Source organism: Poecilia latipinna, unplaced genomic scaffold (genome assembly GCF_001443285.1).
Source record: "Poecilia latipinna isolate Pla-1442-1.1 unplaced genomic scaffold, P_latipinna-1.0 Scaffold3977, whole genome shotgun sequence".
Classification (NCBI taxonomy): domain Eukaryota; kingdom Metazoa; phylum Chordata; class Actinopteri; order Cyprinodontiformes; family Poeciliidae; genus Poecilia; species Poecilia latipinna.
Genome location: NW_015116593.1, coordinates 13,193 through 27,180, shown reverse-complemented (window position 1 = coordinate 27,180; position 13,988 = coordinate 13,193). Strand labels below are relative to the sequence as shown.

General features: G+C 46.6%; 1 protein-coding gene across 4 annotated transcripts in view; it reads right to left on the bottom strand.

Annotated features, from left to right (window-relative positions):
- Positions 1-1,235: 1,235 nt before the first annotated feature.
- Positions 1,236-13,988, bottom strand: part of slc35a2 (solute carrier family 35 member 2) — a 24,239-nt gene continuing 11,486 nt past the window's right edge. Inside the window, exons 4-7 of one of the 4 annotated variants that reach the window (XR_001423518.1) lie at positions 12,997-13,119; positions 5,466-6,052; positions 2,618-2,801; positions 1,236-2,489 (exon numbers count right to left, since the gene is read on the bottom strand). Coding sequence is in view for 2 of the 4 variants with exons in the window: in XM_015025157.1 (XP_014880643.1) it covers positions 5,286-5,319; positions 5,466-6,052; positions 12,997-13,119 (744 nt within the window). In the remaining 2 variants the exon portion in view is untranslated. Of the gene's footprint in view, positions 2,490-2,617; positions 2,802-4,454; positions 5,320-5,465; positions 6,053-12,996; positions 13,120-13,988 lie in introns of those variants that run through there. The other 3 variants (XR_001423519.1, XM_015025158.1, XM_015025157.1) reach the window with 3 other exon arrangements.

Genomic DNA, 13,988 nt, shown 5'->3' with positions numbered 1-13,988 from the left:
CAATTAAAACAATGTACCTTGGCTCAGAAAAGGTTGAAAATCACTGGTATAGACTACTAGGTCATCAAATCACTACGTTGCCTGTAGGAATTTTTAATGTCCAGCAGGTGTCAGTATTGAGTGACAGTATCAACACAGACTCGACACAGTTTTGATTTGTGTCGAAACGATACATGACGCCTCATCTACCCATCACTACTAGCTGTGGCTCAATGGACCAGGCTAATACCTGGATCCTGGATCTAGCTAACTGCTGAACTTTGCCCTCTTAGATTAGGGTCATCAACACCTGCAGCTGCTTCTGACAGAACAAGAAGGCTCCACCCCGCCCCCTGGTGGCAGCTTGACCAACTGCAGACGTCAGTTTTATTATTGAACAGGAAAGTAAACCTGAACTTTAGTCATTTATCACAATAAAAATATATAGTAACATAAATGACTTCTCTTCTTCTGCACTTATTTCACATTGAAGTGAAATAAAATCAGAAAAGTCCTTGTTGACCCACAACAGGGGGCGCTGTAAACAGTTTAGTGCCTCAGACCGAAAAGTTGCAGATTTCATTCCTTCACATCATAAACATTTTATTTTATTAGTGGAGTGTTTGTTTTTGGTTTAAATTCATGGGAAGATTTCAAAATACATGAGAAATAATAAAACAAACTTCAACAAGATAACATGGAGAACATTTCATTTAAAAATCAGTGACAGAAAATGACAAATTAAACAGAACACAAAAAAGCAAAACATAAAAATGTAGTTTTATTTTAAGGTAAAATGAGCTTAAAGGAAATTTATTCTGACATGAAAGGAAGTTCATAAAGATAAACTGACAGAAAAAAAGATATTTGGAGTTTAATAAATAATACATTTTTAATTTATTTTCTTTTTTCAATATTTTGAAAACTTACTTTTATTATTACAACCCAAAAATAATAAAATATAACGATAAGAAGGTGATTTTATCAAATAAATACATTTCATTTATTTTTATTTTACTTAAATACATTTTTATTTTACTTTCTAAAATAAAAATGTGTAAATAAATCAAATTAAGTTATTAAACAAATGAATACATTTTAAAAATGTGTATATCTCTATCTGGAAAAAAAAATCCAGCCTTTTATTTTGAAATGTTGAAAACCTGGAGACATTCTGAGATGGTTTCCTGATCCGGTTCAGAGGGACAGAACCACTTTGGCTCTCCATGTGAGAACGTTAACAAAACCGAATGAAACCGAAAACAGAACGAAACTGAACGATACGAAGCCAAGAAGAAGCAAAGAAATGAAGGATCAGAAAGTTGATCTTTAGTTTCTGCTCTTATTGTGAAGGTCCACAAAAAGTCACTTCACAAAGTTCTCCTTATTTTCTTCTTCAGATAAAACCCTGAATCCAGAACCATCAGCTTTTCATCACAATGAGATGATGAGACTTCATGTGTTTCACCTAAAAACAAACTGAAAGAACGGTTTATGGTGTGACTTCTATGGTGCTGGAGAGCAGAACCGAACCGTTTTCAAGTCCAGAAGATGTTGGAGTGATGCTGTCTGGCATCTTAATTTGAAAGGTCATGACCTCAGTAGACAGGAAGTGGTAGCTGTCCATTTCAGGATCCTTTCTCTTTTCCTGAACACCTGCAGGACGGATAGAGGAAGAGGAAGATTAGAAAAGAGATCAGGAGAAGAATAGCCAGAAGACGGTTCCTTCATGGCCTCATCCGAAGAGAAGACCGACTTCTGGGACAGGAAGTTCTACAAACAGGAAGTCCTTTAAACAGGAAGTTCTCTCTGAGAAACTCTGAATTTCATGATCATCTCCAGGTGACTCCTTCTTATGGAGATGAAATGAATCTCCGTTATTCTGTCCTTGTCGACTGCGGTCCAGAAGGTTCTGGTCCAAACCTGCCGCTTCCGGATCTTAGAACCCCTGAAACCTGCAGAGCACCAGGAACTTCCTGTGTTCGACCCTGGACCGCACCTCCAGAACCAGGCCCGAACTTTCAGGACTATTGATGAAAACTAATCAGATCTGATCAATGAGATCCACAAACAGGTCAAAAACCAGTCCTCCCAGTAAGACCAGCACACTGACCTGGAGAGGTCGTGACCTGGGTTCGGATCCCGCCTGCTGCAGCAGAAATCCATTTTTGTCACAAACTGGAATATTTGAGGAATTTCTCAGGGAAGTTGACAGAAATACAATAGAAATGTAATTTTTGTAGTTTCGTGATAATAGTTGGAGTGAAACTGGAAAATCGAGTTTCACCTGAAGGGAACCAGGAAGTAAAAACTTTCTGATGGTTTTCCAGTCATGGATTCACAAGTAGCTTTTCTACATCCTTTTAATTAGATTTGGTGTATTTTTAAAATAATTAGAATATAAAAATATAGTGAAATATATTAATGTCGAAACATTAGTAAGAAATGTGTTAATTCTAAACAAGATGTTTATCTCTGGTGATTTATTGGAGCGTTAGTCTGATCCTGACCTTTTTTTTTGGCTCTAGTGGCCTTTATTTGACAGGAAAGTGGGTAATGAGAGAAGGGGGAAGACATGCAGCAAAGGTCGCAAAGGCTGGGAATCGAACCTGCGACAGCTGGACTAAGGTCTCCTGACCTTTGACCCGGCTGGGAAGCAACAGGCTAAACGTTTCGCTCTGCTGAGGCTTAAACTGCCTCACCTGTAGTTCGTTAGCATTAGCTCTACTAATGAGCTAACCCTTTAGCCAGGTATTCGCACCTGGAGGCGTTTCAGCTTTAGTTAGACATCGATTCAGGCTGATTTTTGTCCCAATTCCAAACTGAAGGGAAATTAAGAGACAAACTCCAGAGTTTAGTGTTTGATTTATAAAACTTTACCAAAACAAATATTTACAAACTCACAAGCTGTGATACAAACCAACAACCGAGTGCAAACGCACACACTGTCCCAACAGTTTGAGAAAAACAGGAAGTGGACATGGAACCCGGAGCTGCGACTGTTTCCGGTTCGCCAACACAAGAAAATATCCAGCAGGGGGCGCTCCAGGCTGTCAGCTCAGATCAAATCTGATTCAGAAAATCTACAATTTCCACCAAACACAGAAACTCTGCGTCATTCAGGTGAATTTATAATCTCATGGGACTTAATTTTTACACAGAAATAAAAACAACCCTGTAAACAACTCATACATCTCAGTTTCTTCAAATATAAAAACAAGAAGTGTTCAGTTTTTTCCCCTTCAGATGCTCATGATTCCCCGCCCCCCTCCCCCAACAAAAAAAGCTTTCAGGAAAAATATAAAATGTTTTCACTTTCAGCACAGATAAAATAAAACGTATCAATATTCACCTACAATTTACATTTTTATATATTCTTCATTTATCTCTTGCATTTCTATTGCTCAGGAATAACATTTATTACATCAATTTGATAAATTATGATTGCAAAAACAAGACAAAAAGAAAATATATTTTAATTACATTTTTGGCTTTTCAGCATTTTTTATTTGTGGACAAAAAATATAAAAAGATTTATTTAATGGAAAATGTTTCATTACTTTGAATGATGTGAGATATTAATGTTGAAAGGATTTGAACAAGGAGCCAAACTCCATCCGGGTCTGATGAGGCTGCCCCCTGGTGGCCATGACCAGACACAGCGAGCAGAAATAAAGAAATAAAAGAAATGAAACTTTATCATTCATTTTGTTCTTCTTGGTCAAAACATATTTATAAATAATTTTTCTATTTCTTCAATCGTGTTAGGAGAAAATTACTATTTTGACGATTGGTGATTTTTTTTACTGAATGATCTTAAGATGAACGTTATGGAAAAACTTTTGAGATTCATATGAATTAATTCTGTTTTCTTCTGTCACCATCATCATCGTCACCGTCAGACCTCTGGGTCTCAGAGAGAAAACTGGTTCTGAATCGTCCTGGAGGTCCAAATACTTTAACACCTGAAACGCCTGGAAAGCATCTGCACAGCTGAAAAACTGAAGCTTCTGTTTGAAGATGAAGCTTCAGATTCAGGAAAAACAAAAAAAAAAAACGTAAAAATCCTCGTTATCCCACCAGAATCCCAATCAATATCATCAACACGAGGAAGAGTCCAGACCGCTCCTCTTCCCCTCACCCACCCAAACAGAAAGAAAACGGAAATCCAGCGAAATCTTCGCAGTTCTGCCGGGTTTTTGTCTCCAAATGGACCCGAGTGATCCGGGTGAGCCGAGGTCCGATTCCAACCAACCCGGAACACAGCGTTTAAATCCGACAAAAAGGTTTTAAAGGAATTTAACAAGAACCTTTCTGACTCGGGACCAAATGAAACAAGACTTTTGAACCTTAAAGCTCAAACTGATTGGATGGAGACATTTTAGCTGGTCCAACCAGAAAGCAGCTGTTTCTAGATCCTGATGTGGAAATTAAAGAACCTTTAAATCGGATTTAATGAAACATTTTCTCTGTAGTTCTGTCTTATAAAACCTCAGACTTCTGGATTATTTTATGGTTTTGAAAACTAAATATCTGATCGATTTAGTCTCTGTAGGTTTCATTTCTATTCTACTCAATTTCCTCTGATTTTAGTTTAATGGACCAGAGGAGAAATCTGCTGTGAAATTTGAGGGTGTACTTTCTTTTTACTGAGACTGAACAATATTTCTGCTTTCTTTGTAAAAGGAAAACCCGGCGGTGACCAGTGGATGTAGGTAGGACTGAGATCAACTCCTGACTCCGCCCACATGACACAATGTGACGGTCTTCCACAAAATGATGAATATCCATCAGCAGAAACAATAGAACTCATTTTCAGACTTTTAGAGAGAATATTTCTCTGCATGTGCTGTTTGGACAGCGCCATCTTCTGGTGGTTTGGGTTATGACATGAAGGTTCTGGACCTGCTCAAGTTTTCAGGAACATATCAGGTCTTAATGGAGACAAAAATGAAACAATGACCCTTGACCCCGCCTACAGACAGGCCACGCCCCCTCCAACAACAAACATCACAGATTAGTTGAACAATTAAAAAATGCTCCAATCAATGAGCACATTCCCAGCGAGCAGCCAGACCGGACCGGGCTACACCAGGCCGGGATCAGAACCGCCACCCTATGGCTTCAGACAGAGGGAAAGGCAACATACAGTCCACAGGTGGCCCCGCCCCCACGCCGACCAACCAATCAGCAACTACCAAGCAGGACCCAATCAGTGTAAGGCGCTTCTTTCAGATAGCAAAGAGTTTTAAGGCAGAGAGAACAGCAGGGGGCGCTCCAGCTCCTTCCTGCTCAGCTTCTAGGAATTAGTCTGTGCCGCTGGCGGCTGGGGAAGGAGCTCTGAGGAAGAGAGGGGGAGCAGAGGTTAGTAGGACAGGAAGAGGAGGAGACGCAGCAGGAGGAGCTCACTCATTGGTTAGTTGGAGCAGAGAGGAAAGGAGCACCAGGTGGCGCCAGAGACACATAATCACTTCACCAGGACTGACTTTGGCAGAAACGCCTCCATCTCGCCGCCTCTGCCCGCCCTCGGCGGCTCAACGGATGCAGAGGAAGAGGAGGGTTCGGGGCATGGGAGGCCGCCGGGCGCCTTGGGGAGGCTGTACATGTAGACGGCGCCGATGACGAGCCCCGCCCCCGCGGTGAACAGCAAGTCCACGTGGAAGCCAAACAGGTAGACGGACATCACCGTGGAAACGATGATGGAGAAGGAAGTGGCGAAGCCCTTCAGGATGTTGTCGGCGTACTTCACCACCACGGCCACCAGCAGCCCACCGAACGCCTGGTTGAAGATGACGCACCACACCATGCCGGTGTAGCCGAACAGGAAGCCGCGCTCGGCCACGGCGGCGCCGTCGTTCCACCACATTCCCAGCAGTCCAAGCGCCGTGCCGAAGATGCCCAGCTGCACGTTCCTCATCCACACCGACGCAGAGCTGCCCTTCAAGATCCGCTCAAAGTAAACGCCGGCGAAGCCAGACGACAGGCAGCTGATCACCACGGCAACCAGACCCACCATATAGTTCTGGTTGGAGGCGTCAGCCACCGCCGCCTCCTTCTTTCCCTCCTGCTGCACCTGCAATCAGACCACAGGCAGAGTCATCAATACATCCATCGATGGACGGATCTATTGATCTACTGATGGATCCATCGATAGATCCATCAGTAGATCCACTAATAGATCAATTCGGGGTACGGGGTCAATGTTAATGCCCGTTCTTTTAGCCTTGTATCTGTTGCCTCTGTGTTGTATCTTTAAAAGCAGTCTCTCCTTCTATAAATCTGCCTGTAACTACAAATGACAGCCAGTCTGCTGTACAGATGTTATAGGGTTGTCTGCAGGATGTACAGGCTTGACTAAGAGCAAACTTTCTGTACCTAATTAAGAAAAATACTGAGTTCTATTTCGCATAGGCTTTGCCCTTTAAGGCTACCGCTAGTGGGCTTATCCCTCATGCGCAGCACTGAAAAAAAGCGTAGTCCACACCCATCCAGTAGGTGAGCCCCACCCTGGATAAATAACGGCCAGACCGGACAAACGGACCCCTTTTTTCTTCAGCGTAGCGATATCAAGACTGTCTAAGAGCAAAGATGTTGTCCAACGGTTCCACCCATTTGTGCCCGTCTTGTCAGACAGGGTACATCATGTCCTTCGACGGGCACCGGATCTGCGAGGGATGCCGGGGCCCCCAGCACGCGGGCCTCACTCTAACGCCTCAGCCCTCTTGCTGCTCCTGTGCTCTCCTCCCGCTGGAGGTGAGAAGGCAGAGGCAAGCTATTTTCAAGGCTGGTGCTAGGCGGAGCCCTGGGCCCACCGAGTCCGGTTGCTGCTCATGTGGTGCTTACGCTGAACGGAAATCAAATGATTCTGCCAGCAGAGAGGACGGTGGAGAGAGCAGCAGCGAAGTTGCCTTTCAGCTGGGAAGAACTGCGGTGGAATAGAGGCGGCTGAGCGGATGCTCAGTCAACCCCGGGCTCCGTATGTCGGACTCAACCCCGCTCCCAGCAGTGGGCTCGCTCCTCCACAAGCTACCTAGCTTGATCAAGGAGGCGGCTAGTGCTAAAGGGCTTCCTGTCCTCCAACCTCCCCTACCGTGTTCGAATGATCTGGCGGGACAGTTTGGCTCTGCCCAGAGTCGCCGCCCAGACTCCATCTGGCCTCAGTTCCTAGACATGATGACGAAATTAGCTGAGGCAGCGGCTGAAGCCACGAAGGTGAGGGCGCCTGTCTCCACCTATGCGCCTATCATCAGGGTGGAAGGATTCATTGCCGGACTGTTCCCTCTGTTCCAACTCTGGATCCGGGCCTCGAGGAAGTGTTTGGGTCCAAGACGTCCAGATTATACCAGCGAAAGGGGCACTGATCGTGCCCCTTTCTAAGCACGATTAGTTGATTACCAGGTTCTCTGATCGTGCCAACCAGTGCGCCTATCGGACAACGGCTGCCACGAATAATGCCACCTTGTTGTCATGCGGCATCTCTAAGAGGGTGGAGGAAGCTGCCTTGCTAGGGGAGCTTAAGAGCTCTCTCTGCAAAGAGGTTGACATCATACTCAACCTGTGCACCACGTCAGCGATTTGTTCCTCATGAATCGCTTCCTGGCCCACTCTGATCCAGAGGACTGCCTGGCTCCGCCTGTCAGCGTCAATGTCCGAGAAGCTCCAGAAGGACCTGCTGAACGGCCCCATCACCTCTGAGTCTGTCCTCTGCCTGGTAGGGTCACAACCCGATACCTGCACCTCCGGCCACTGGAGGGACCGACGTGGCTGCCGTCAACACCTGAGACACTCCACAGCTGCAGCAGTCTCTTCCTACTCTGCTCTTAGGAGACTCTTGCCATCCTCCTCCACCTCTTGGCAGTTCTTCTTGGTGCGACAGCCAGCAACCCAGCATCTTCCCAGCAGATGTCAGCCTGAGCCATCCTGGACTGGCCAGCCATGGAGCAGACAAGCTAGGAAATAACTAGCTGGAAGGAATGTGTGTGATAATGTGAAATGTTTTGAAATAAAACACAAACATCGCTGAGAGCAAAATTCCTGCAGGTTCCAGCTGTCAGATCAGCTGATCTCACAGCAGCTTCCTCGCACACACACAGCGAGCCGGTGGCCTCTAAGAAGGTGAGACAGAAGTTTTCTGTCTCAGTGGATAAGTCTGCCTCTTCTGAGCAGTCTGAATCCAGGAGCGCATTGTGTGAACAGTTAGAGCCTAGTGAGACTCCGGCTGCAGCTTCACACTCATCTCACCTCGTGAGTGTCGAAGGCTCCTCATTTGTCCGGCAGCGGACCATGCCAAAACGGCGTCTCAGACACCCTGACTCCCCTTCAGGAAGCGCATGGGTTTGTCCCCGCCCTGACATGAGCACGGTCATCTCAGGCCGCATGGAGGCAATAACCAGCCCTTTCTGTTCGAGCTCCCCTCTGACTTCTCCCCTCCCCAGAGACTCTCCGAGGCAGGGGACGGCGGTAGGGGCTCTGACTTGGCTATAGTTCCTGCGAACCACAGCACCTCACATGAATGCACGCCCGCTTTCAGAACATTATTCAGAGTGACGGCGCTGCATGTTCCCTGGACAGGTGGATGGATCAGCTAATCAGCAGGGGTTACATGATGCAATTTGGCGGCAGGCCTCCACTGTTCAGGGGGATCGTAGAGACGCTTCTACCATCTCCGGTGAAGAACGCCACTCTTATGTCAGAGCTGCAGGAACTCGTGGCGAAAGGTGTCATTTCCACGGTTCCCCAAGGAGAAGAAAATGTGGAGTTTTATTCCCGCTATTTTCTGGTCCCCAAAAATAGGAGGAGAGAGACTCTTTCTTGATCTGTTCCTGTTCAACAGCTTGATTGTGGAGAGGTCATTCCACATGCTGAGAATCAGACAGGTGCTGGAAACGTTCACCAGGACGACTGGTTCACCTCCATAAATTTAAAGGATGTATATTTCCACGTCTCCATTATCCTGAAACACCGGAAGTATCTGCGTTTCTCCTTCCAGGGGCCCAGTATCAGTACAAACGTCTGTCATTTGGTTATTCTCTCGCCCTGTGCACATTTTCCAAATGTGTGGAAACAGCGCTGCAACCACTGCACATGGCAGGGATGAGAGTCCTCTTCTATCTGGACGACCTGCTTTTACTGGCTCAGTCCAAAGAGGAAGCTGCCATTCAGACCCAGAAGCAACTGAGGTAAGAGTTCGGTTTTTCCATCTCAGATTATCATTTATCTAGGAGTGGAGTTGAACTCGGCTACGATGAGAGCCCGATTAGCACAACCAAGAGTCAATCCTCTGTCAGCACAGCTCCACCGTGTCAGGCCTCGCAGCGTAGCGGCAGCTCTGTCAGTCACGCGGCTGCTGGGGATGATGTCAGCGGCTCACGTGTCTCCAGAGATGGTTCACTTGCCTATGCATAGATCCTCACCATGGGGACTGGAGTCTCCATCCCGAGCTAGTTGCTCAATCATGATCATGCGCCAGAAGAGGTGCATGATCTCTGTTCCTCCTTCAGTGGGAGCCAATCTCATTCACTGTGGAAGCCCCAGCATTCTGGCAGAGGGAGTTCCCCTCAGCAGACCCACGTCACACCTAATGGTGTTCACAGACGCATCCCAGGTGGGATGGGGAGGAACGTGTCTGTCTCAGGTGGGTGGAGCAGAGTGGCCAGACGACATGACTCTTCATATAAACGTGCTGGGGCTCCTCACGGTGCTGAAGGTGACTCAGCACTTTGCTCCTCTGCTGAAGGGTCAGCATGTTATGATCCACATGGTCAACAGAGTGGCAGCAGCAGGCCCGGTGGCATTGGTGGGCATTTTCCATCCACACAGTCAGCCAAGCCTCTGCTGTTAAACTTGTCTGGAGCTGGGGCTGGTGTAACAGCCTACATAAATCGCCAGGGAGGCGTGCGTTCCACTCAGCTGTTAAACATCGCCAGACAGCTGCTGTGCTTTTCAGGCATAAACCTGCTCTGGATCAGAGCGGTGTACATCCCTGGCGTCCTGAACAAAGGAGCGGACATCATGTCCAGGGGCGGTCCTCACCACAGGGACTGGAGTCTCCATCCCGAGCTGGTTGCTCAAATATGGAGCAGATTCGGCAGACCGGCAGTGGACCTGTTCACCACGTGGGAGAACGCGCAGTGCCAGCTATGGTTCTCACCAAGTCCACGGGAGGACCTACCACTAGGAGTGGACGCCTTCGCTCACAGCCCATAGCCAAAAATGCTCCTTTATGCGTTTCCCCCAGTTCCATTGATTTCACGGCTCCTGGACCGAGTTCAGGAGGAACAGCTGTCGGTAATCCTGGCACCCGAGTGCAAGAACGCGGCGTGGTTTCCCAGTCTGCAGCAGTTGATGTCAGGTCGACCGTGGAAGCTGCCATGGAGAGAGGATGTGCTCCTCCAGGCTGGCGGAGAGATCAGGAGCCACCCGGAAATAGGCCAACATCTCTGGGTCTGGCGGCTGAACGGGAGCACCTAGAGAGGCTCGGTCTCCCTTAGGATGTGGTGCGCACCATTCAGTGCCCACGAGCCGCTTCTACCACAGCTTCATATGCTTCGAAATGGTCAGCCTTTCAGTGCTGGTCCGCGGGAGAGAGGGTGGAGCCCATTTCATGTCCTTTAGGCTGCGTGCTGTCATTTCTCCAGCAGCTGATGGACAGAAACTTAGCTTTCAGCACAATTAAAACGTATGCTGCAGCTTTTTCCTCCTGCCATGAGGGTTTTTGGTGACAGAATGGTCTTCAACCATGAAGGGGTTCCTGAGAGGTGTACGCAGAAGCAGACAGGTGTCACGCCCACTTGCTCCTCTGTGGGATTTAACACTGGTCCTGCACGCTCTGGTTGAAGCTCCATTCGAGCCTTTAGATCAGGCTCCTCTTAAGTTCCTGTCTTTTAAAACTGCTCTGCTGTTGGCCCTTATGTCCGCAAAGAGAGTGAGCGATTTTTCCGCTCTCTCCGTTGCTCCTTCTTGTCTCAGAATACGATGATGTTGGATCTGCCCTACATTTTCACATACCAACGATAGCTGAGTTTAGTTTTTGGTTCATTCATTTTCATGCTGCTGAGCGGTTGCATTATGATTTCTTAAGATTATATTTTGCTGCGTCCCAACCCTGCTTTACTCCTCAAAGCATCACAAGCTCGTTCAGATCAAGAGAGATATCTTTGGAGGGTTATCCCCCTCCTCATAACTCTGAGACAGAAGCTGCTTCTCATCTTCTCTGCCCCGTGCGCGCGCTTTCTTGTTATGTGGCGCACACGTCTGCACTGCGTCGCTGTCTGAGTCTGTTCATGCATTACAGAGATAACTCAGTGGGATGTTCTCTGTCCACCCAGCATCTTTCTGTGTGAGGCCATCTCACAGGCTTACACTTCTTCTGGATTGGATCCTCCAGAGAATCTGAGAGTCACTCCACCAGAGGGATTTCATCCTCCACAGCTCTGCGTGAAGGAATGTCTGTGGAGGACATTTGACGGCAGTTTCCTGGTCATCTCTGTGCTCATCTATTTGGGTTTACCTGTGTGATGTTTCCACGTTCTCTATGACCCATTCTGTTCACAGATTTCTGACAGAATAATTATTTTTGTTACGTTTACTCACAAAGCATTTGAGAACAACATGGTTGTCCAAAGTGTTGTATAATATAAGTTACCTGTTCTGTTCATCATTACACTGTTACAGTTCGTAACGTTCGTTGTTCCTGTTCACAGCAGCAGGTCTGTTTGTCTCAACCTTTCTGACCAGATGTTTTCTCCTCTCTGGTCTTCTGCTGTATGGGAGGCCGGGAGCGCATAATTCCGCACTCTAGGCTGAGACTGTTTTTGTTATATGCGAACAGATGCTTCATGGTGGTGGTCTGGATGGACCCAGTGAGGCATAGACTACATCCTGCTTCGCCTTTAGCACTAGCGATAGCCTTAAAGGGCAAAGTCTATACGAAGTAGAACGTTGGTTACGTATTGCAACCCCAGATTCTATGAGTATATGCGCAGCCCTTTAAGCTGTGGGCCTCACTGGTTCCTGAATAGCTGAAGAAAAAGGCCGCTAGGGAGCCGTTTGTCCGATCTGACCATTATTTATACAGACCAGGGTGGGCTATCGCTATCGACCTCAGGCTTCTGGGTGGCTGTAGGGCTGCTCTACCCTCTGTCCCAAAAGACAGGCGGTAAAGCAGACAGAGCCTCTCTGTGGATCGTCTCCCTCTGGCTGCTAAACTCTCAGTCAGCTTAAAAATAAATAAATAAATAAATCCTTCAGCTGCAGCTGATCCAGAACGCTGCTGCTGGAGTTCTCACTAAAACCAGGGAGATAGAGACACCGCCCAGTTCTATATCACCTAGTTCTACATTTCATCACCCAGTTGTCCTACACTGGCTCAGTGTAGGACTGTAGCATTCAGCTTCTATGCGCCACATATCTTGAACAAACTCCCAGAAAACTGTAAAACAGCTGAAACCCTGAGCTCCTTTAAATGTAGACTAAAACTCAGCTGGTTGAAGAAGATTTTGAAACAATCGTGAAACATTGATCAATAATCTGATGTGTGATGTTCTCATGTTTCTATGACTTTGTAGTTTTGTGTTTTTAAGATGTAAAGCTCTTTGAAATGCCTTGTTGCTGAAAGGTGCTATACAAATAAAATTTGATTGAGTTTGGTTTAAGTTGGGGCAAAACTCATCTGTTCTCTCTGGTCTTCAACACCAGCGGAAGGATGGAAGAAAATTGCTGCAGCTAAAAATTATGTATCGTTTGGTTTTATTCATATTATTAGCTTTTGGTATCTTTGCCAATTTTATTTTTTGTCTTATTTTTTACTGAACTTTTATTTTTATTTTCTATTTTATCATTTATCTACCTGTGATGTTTCCCGTGAAGCGCTTTGGTCAGCTTTGGAAATGTGCTATAGAAATAAACTTTGACTTGACTTGAGACGGACTGAACCAGAACAAGCCTGAAAGAAAACCTGCAGAAGACCAAAGAACCGGAACCGTTCTCCGGATCAGTGGAGCCAGAACCGGGACGTACCTGGACGATGGCGACGCCGGCGAAGAGCAGCAGCAGGGAAACCCACTGGACTCTGGACAGAGACTTCCTGAGCATCAAGACGCTGAAGAGCGCTGTGGTGAGGATCTTCAGCTGGTAGGTCACCTGGAGGGGGAGGAGCCTGTTATGACCAGGTAAGACCTTCAAAGTATCTGTGGCAGACCTTCCTGAAAACTCTGACCTGAAGGTTCAACAAGATCTTTGAAGAAAACTATTTGTAGAAACATATTAAAATGTACTAAAAGAAAAAAAAAACATTCATGTGGACGAGACTGACAGGAAGGAAGACGACGAGACATGGAAGATTCCTCCTGATTGGGAAAATCTAATTCCAGACTTCCTGAGTATAAAGTTACCCTAGAAAAAACTGTTGTCAAGTTTATTCAGATTCAGATTTAAACTACTGGTGTTCCAGCTGCTATGAATCAAAGGCAGCTCTGAGCAAACAGGTTTATAGGAATGGTGTTCCAATCGATTGGCCACCGATCACTATTGGCCGATTTCCGTGAAAAAGCAGGTGATCAGTGTTCATCGATCACCTGCAGCTGATGCTAGGCAGCAGTGACCTCTGCTTTCCTTCACACCGCAAACGGCCGCAGTAAATCCTGCCGTGTGGGACCTCTGCAGCGTCTGAGAGAACGACGCTGCAGAGATGGAAAAATGCCTCAGGGTGAAGAAAGCATCAAAATCAAATTTAATATGATATGTAAATTATGAGTTGCAGAACGGTGAACTGGTGTCTACATTACTGCTTTGTCAGGACTTCCTGTCTTCACTCGTCAACAAATTCAAGGACCAAAGGGTAAAAAAACATTAGAAACTTTCTGTTCCCAACATCAGAGGGGCCGAAGGTTCTGCTAGCCATCAGACGCCACCTGCAGAACCAGAACCAGGAGCGTCGGCCCTTCACCCTGAAGGTCCTCCCCTCGGGGGTGGGTGGGGGGGAGCCGATTTATGTTTTCGCATCCTGAATA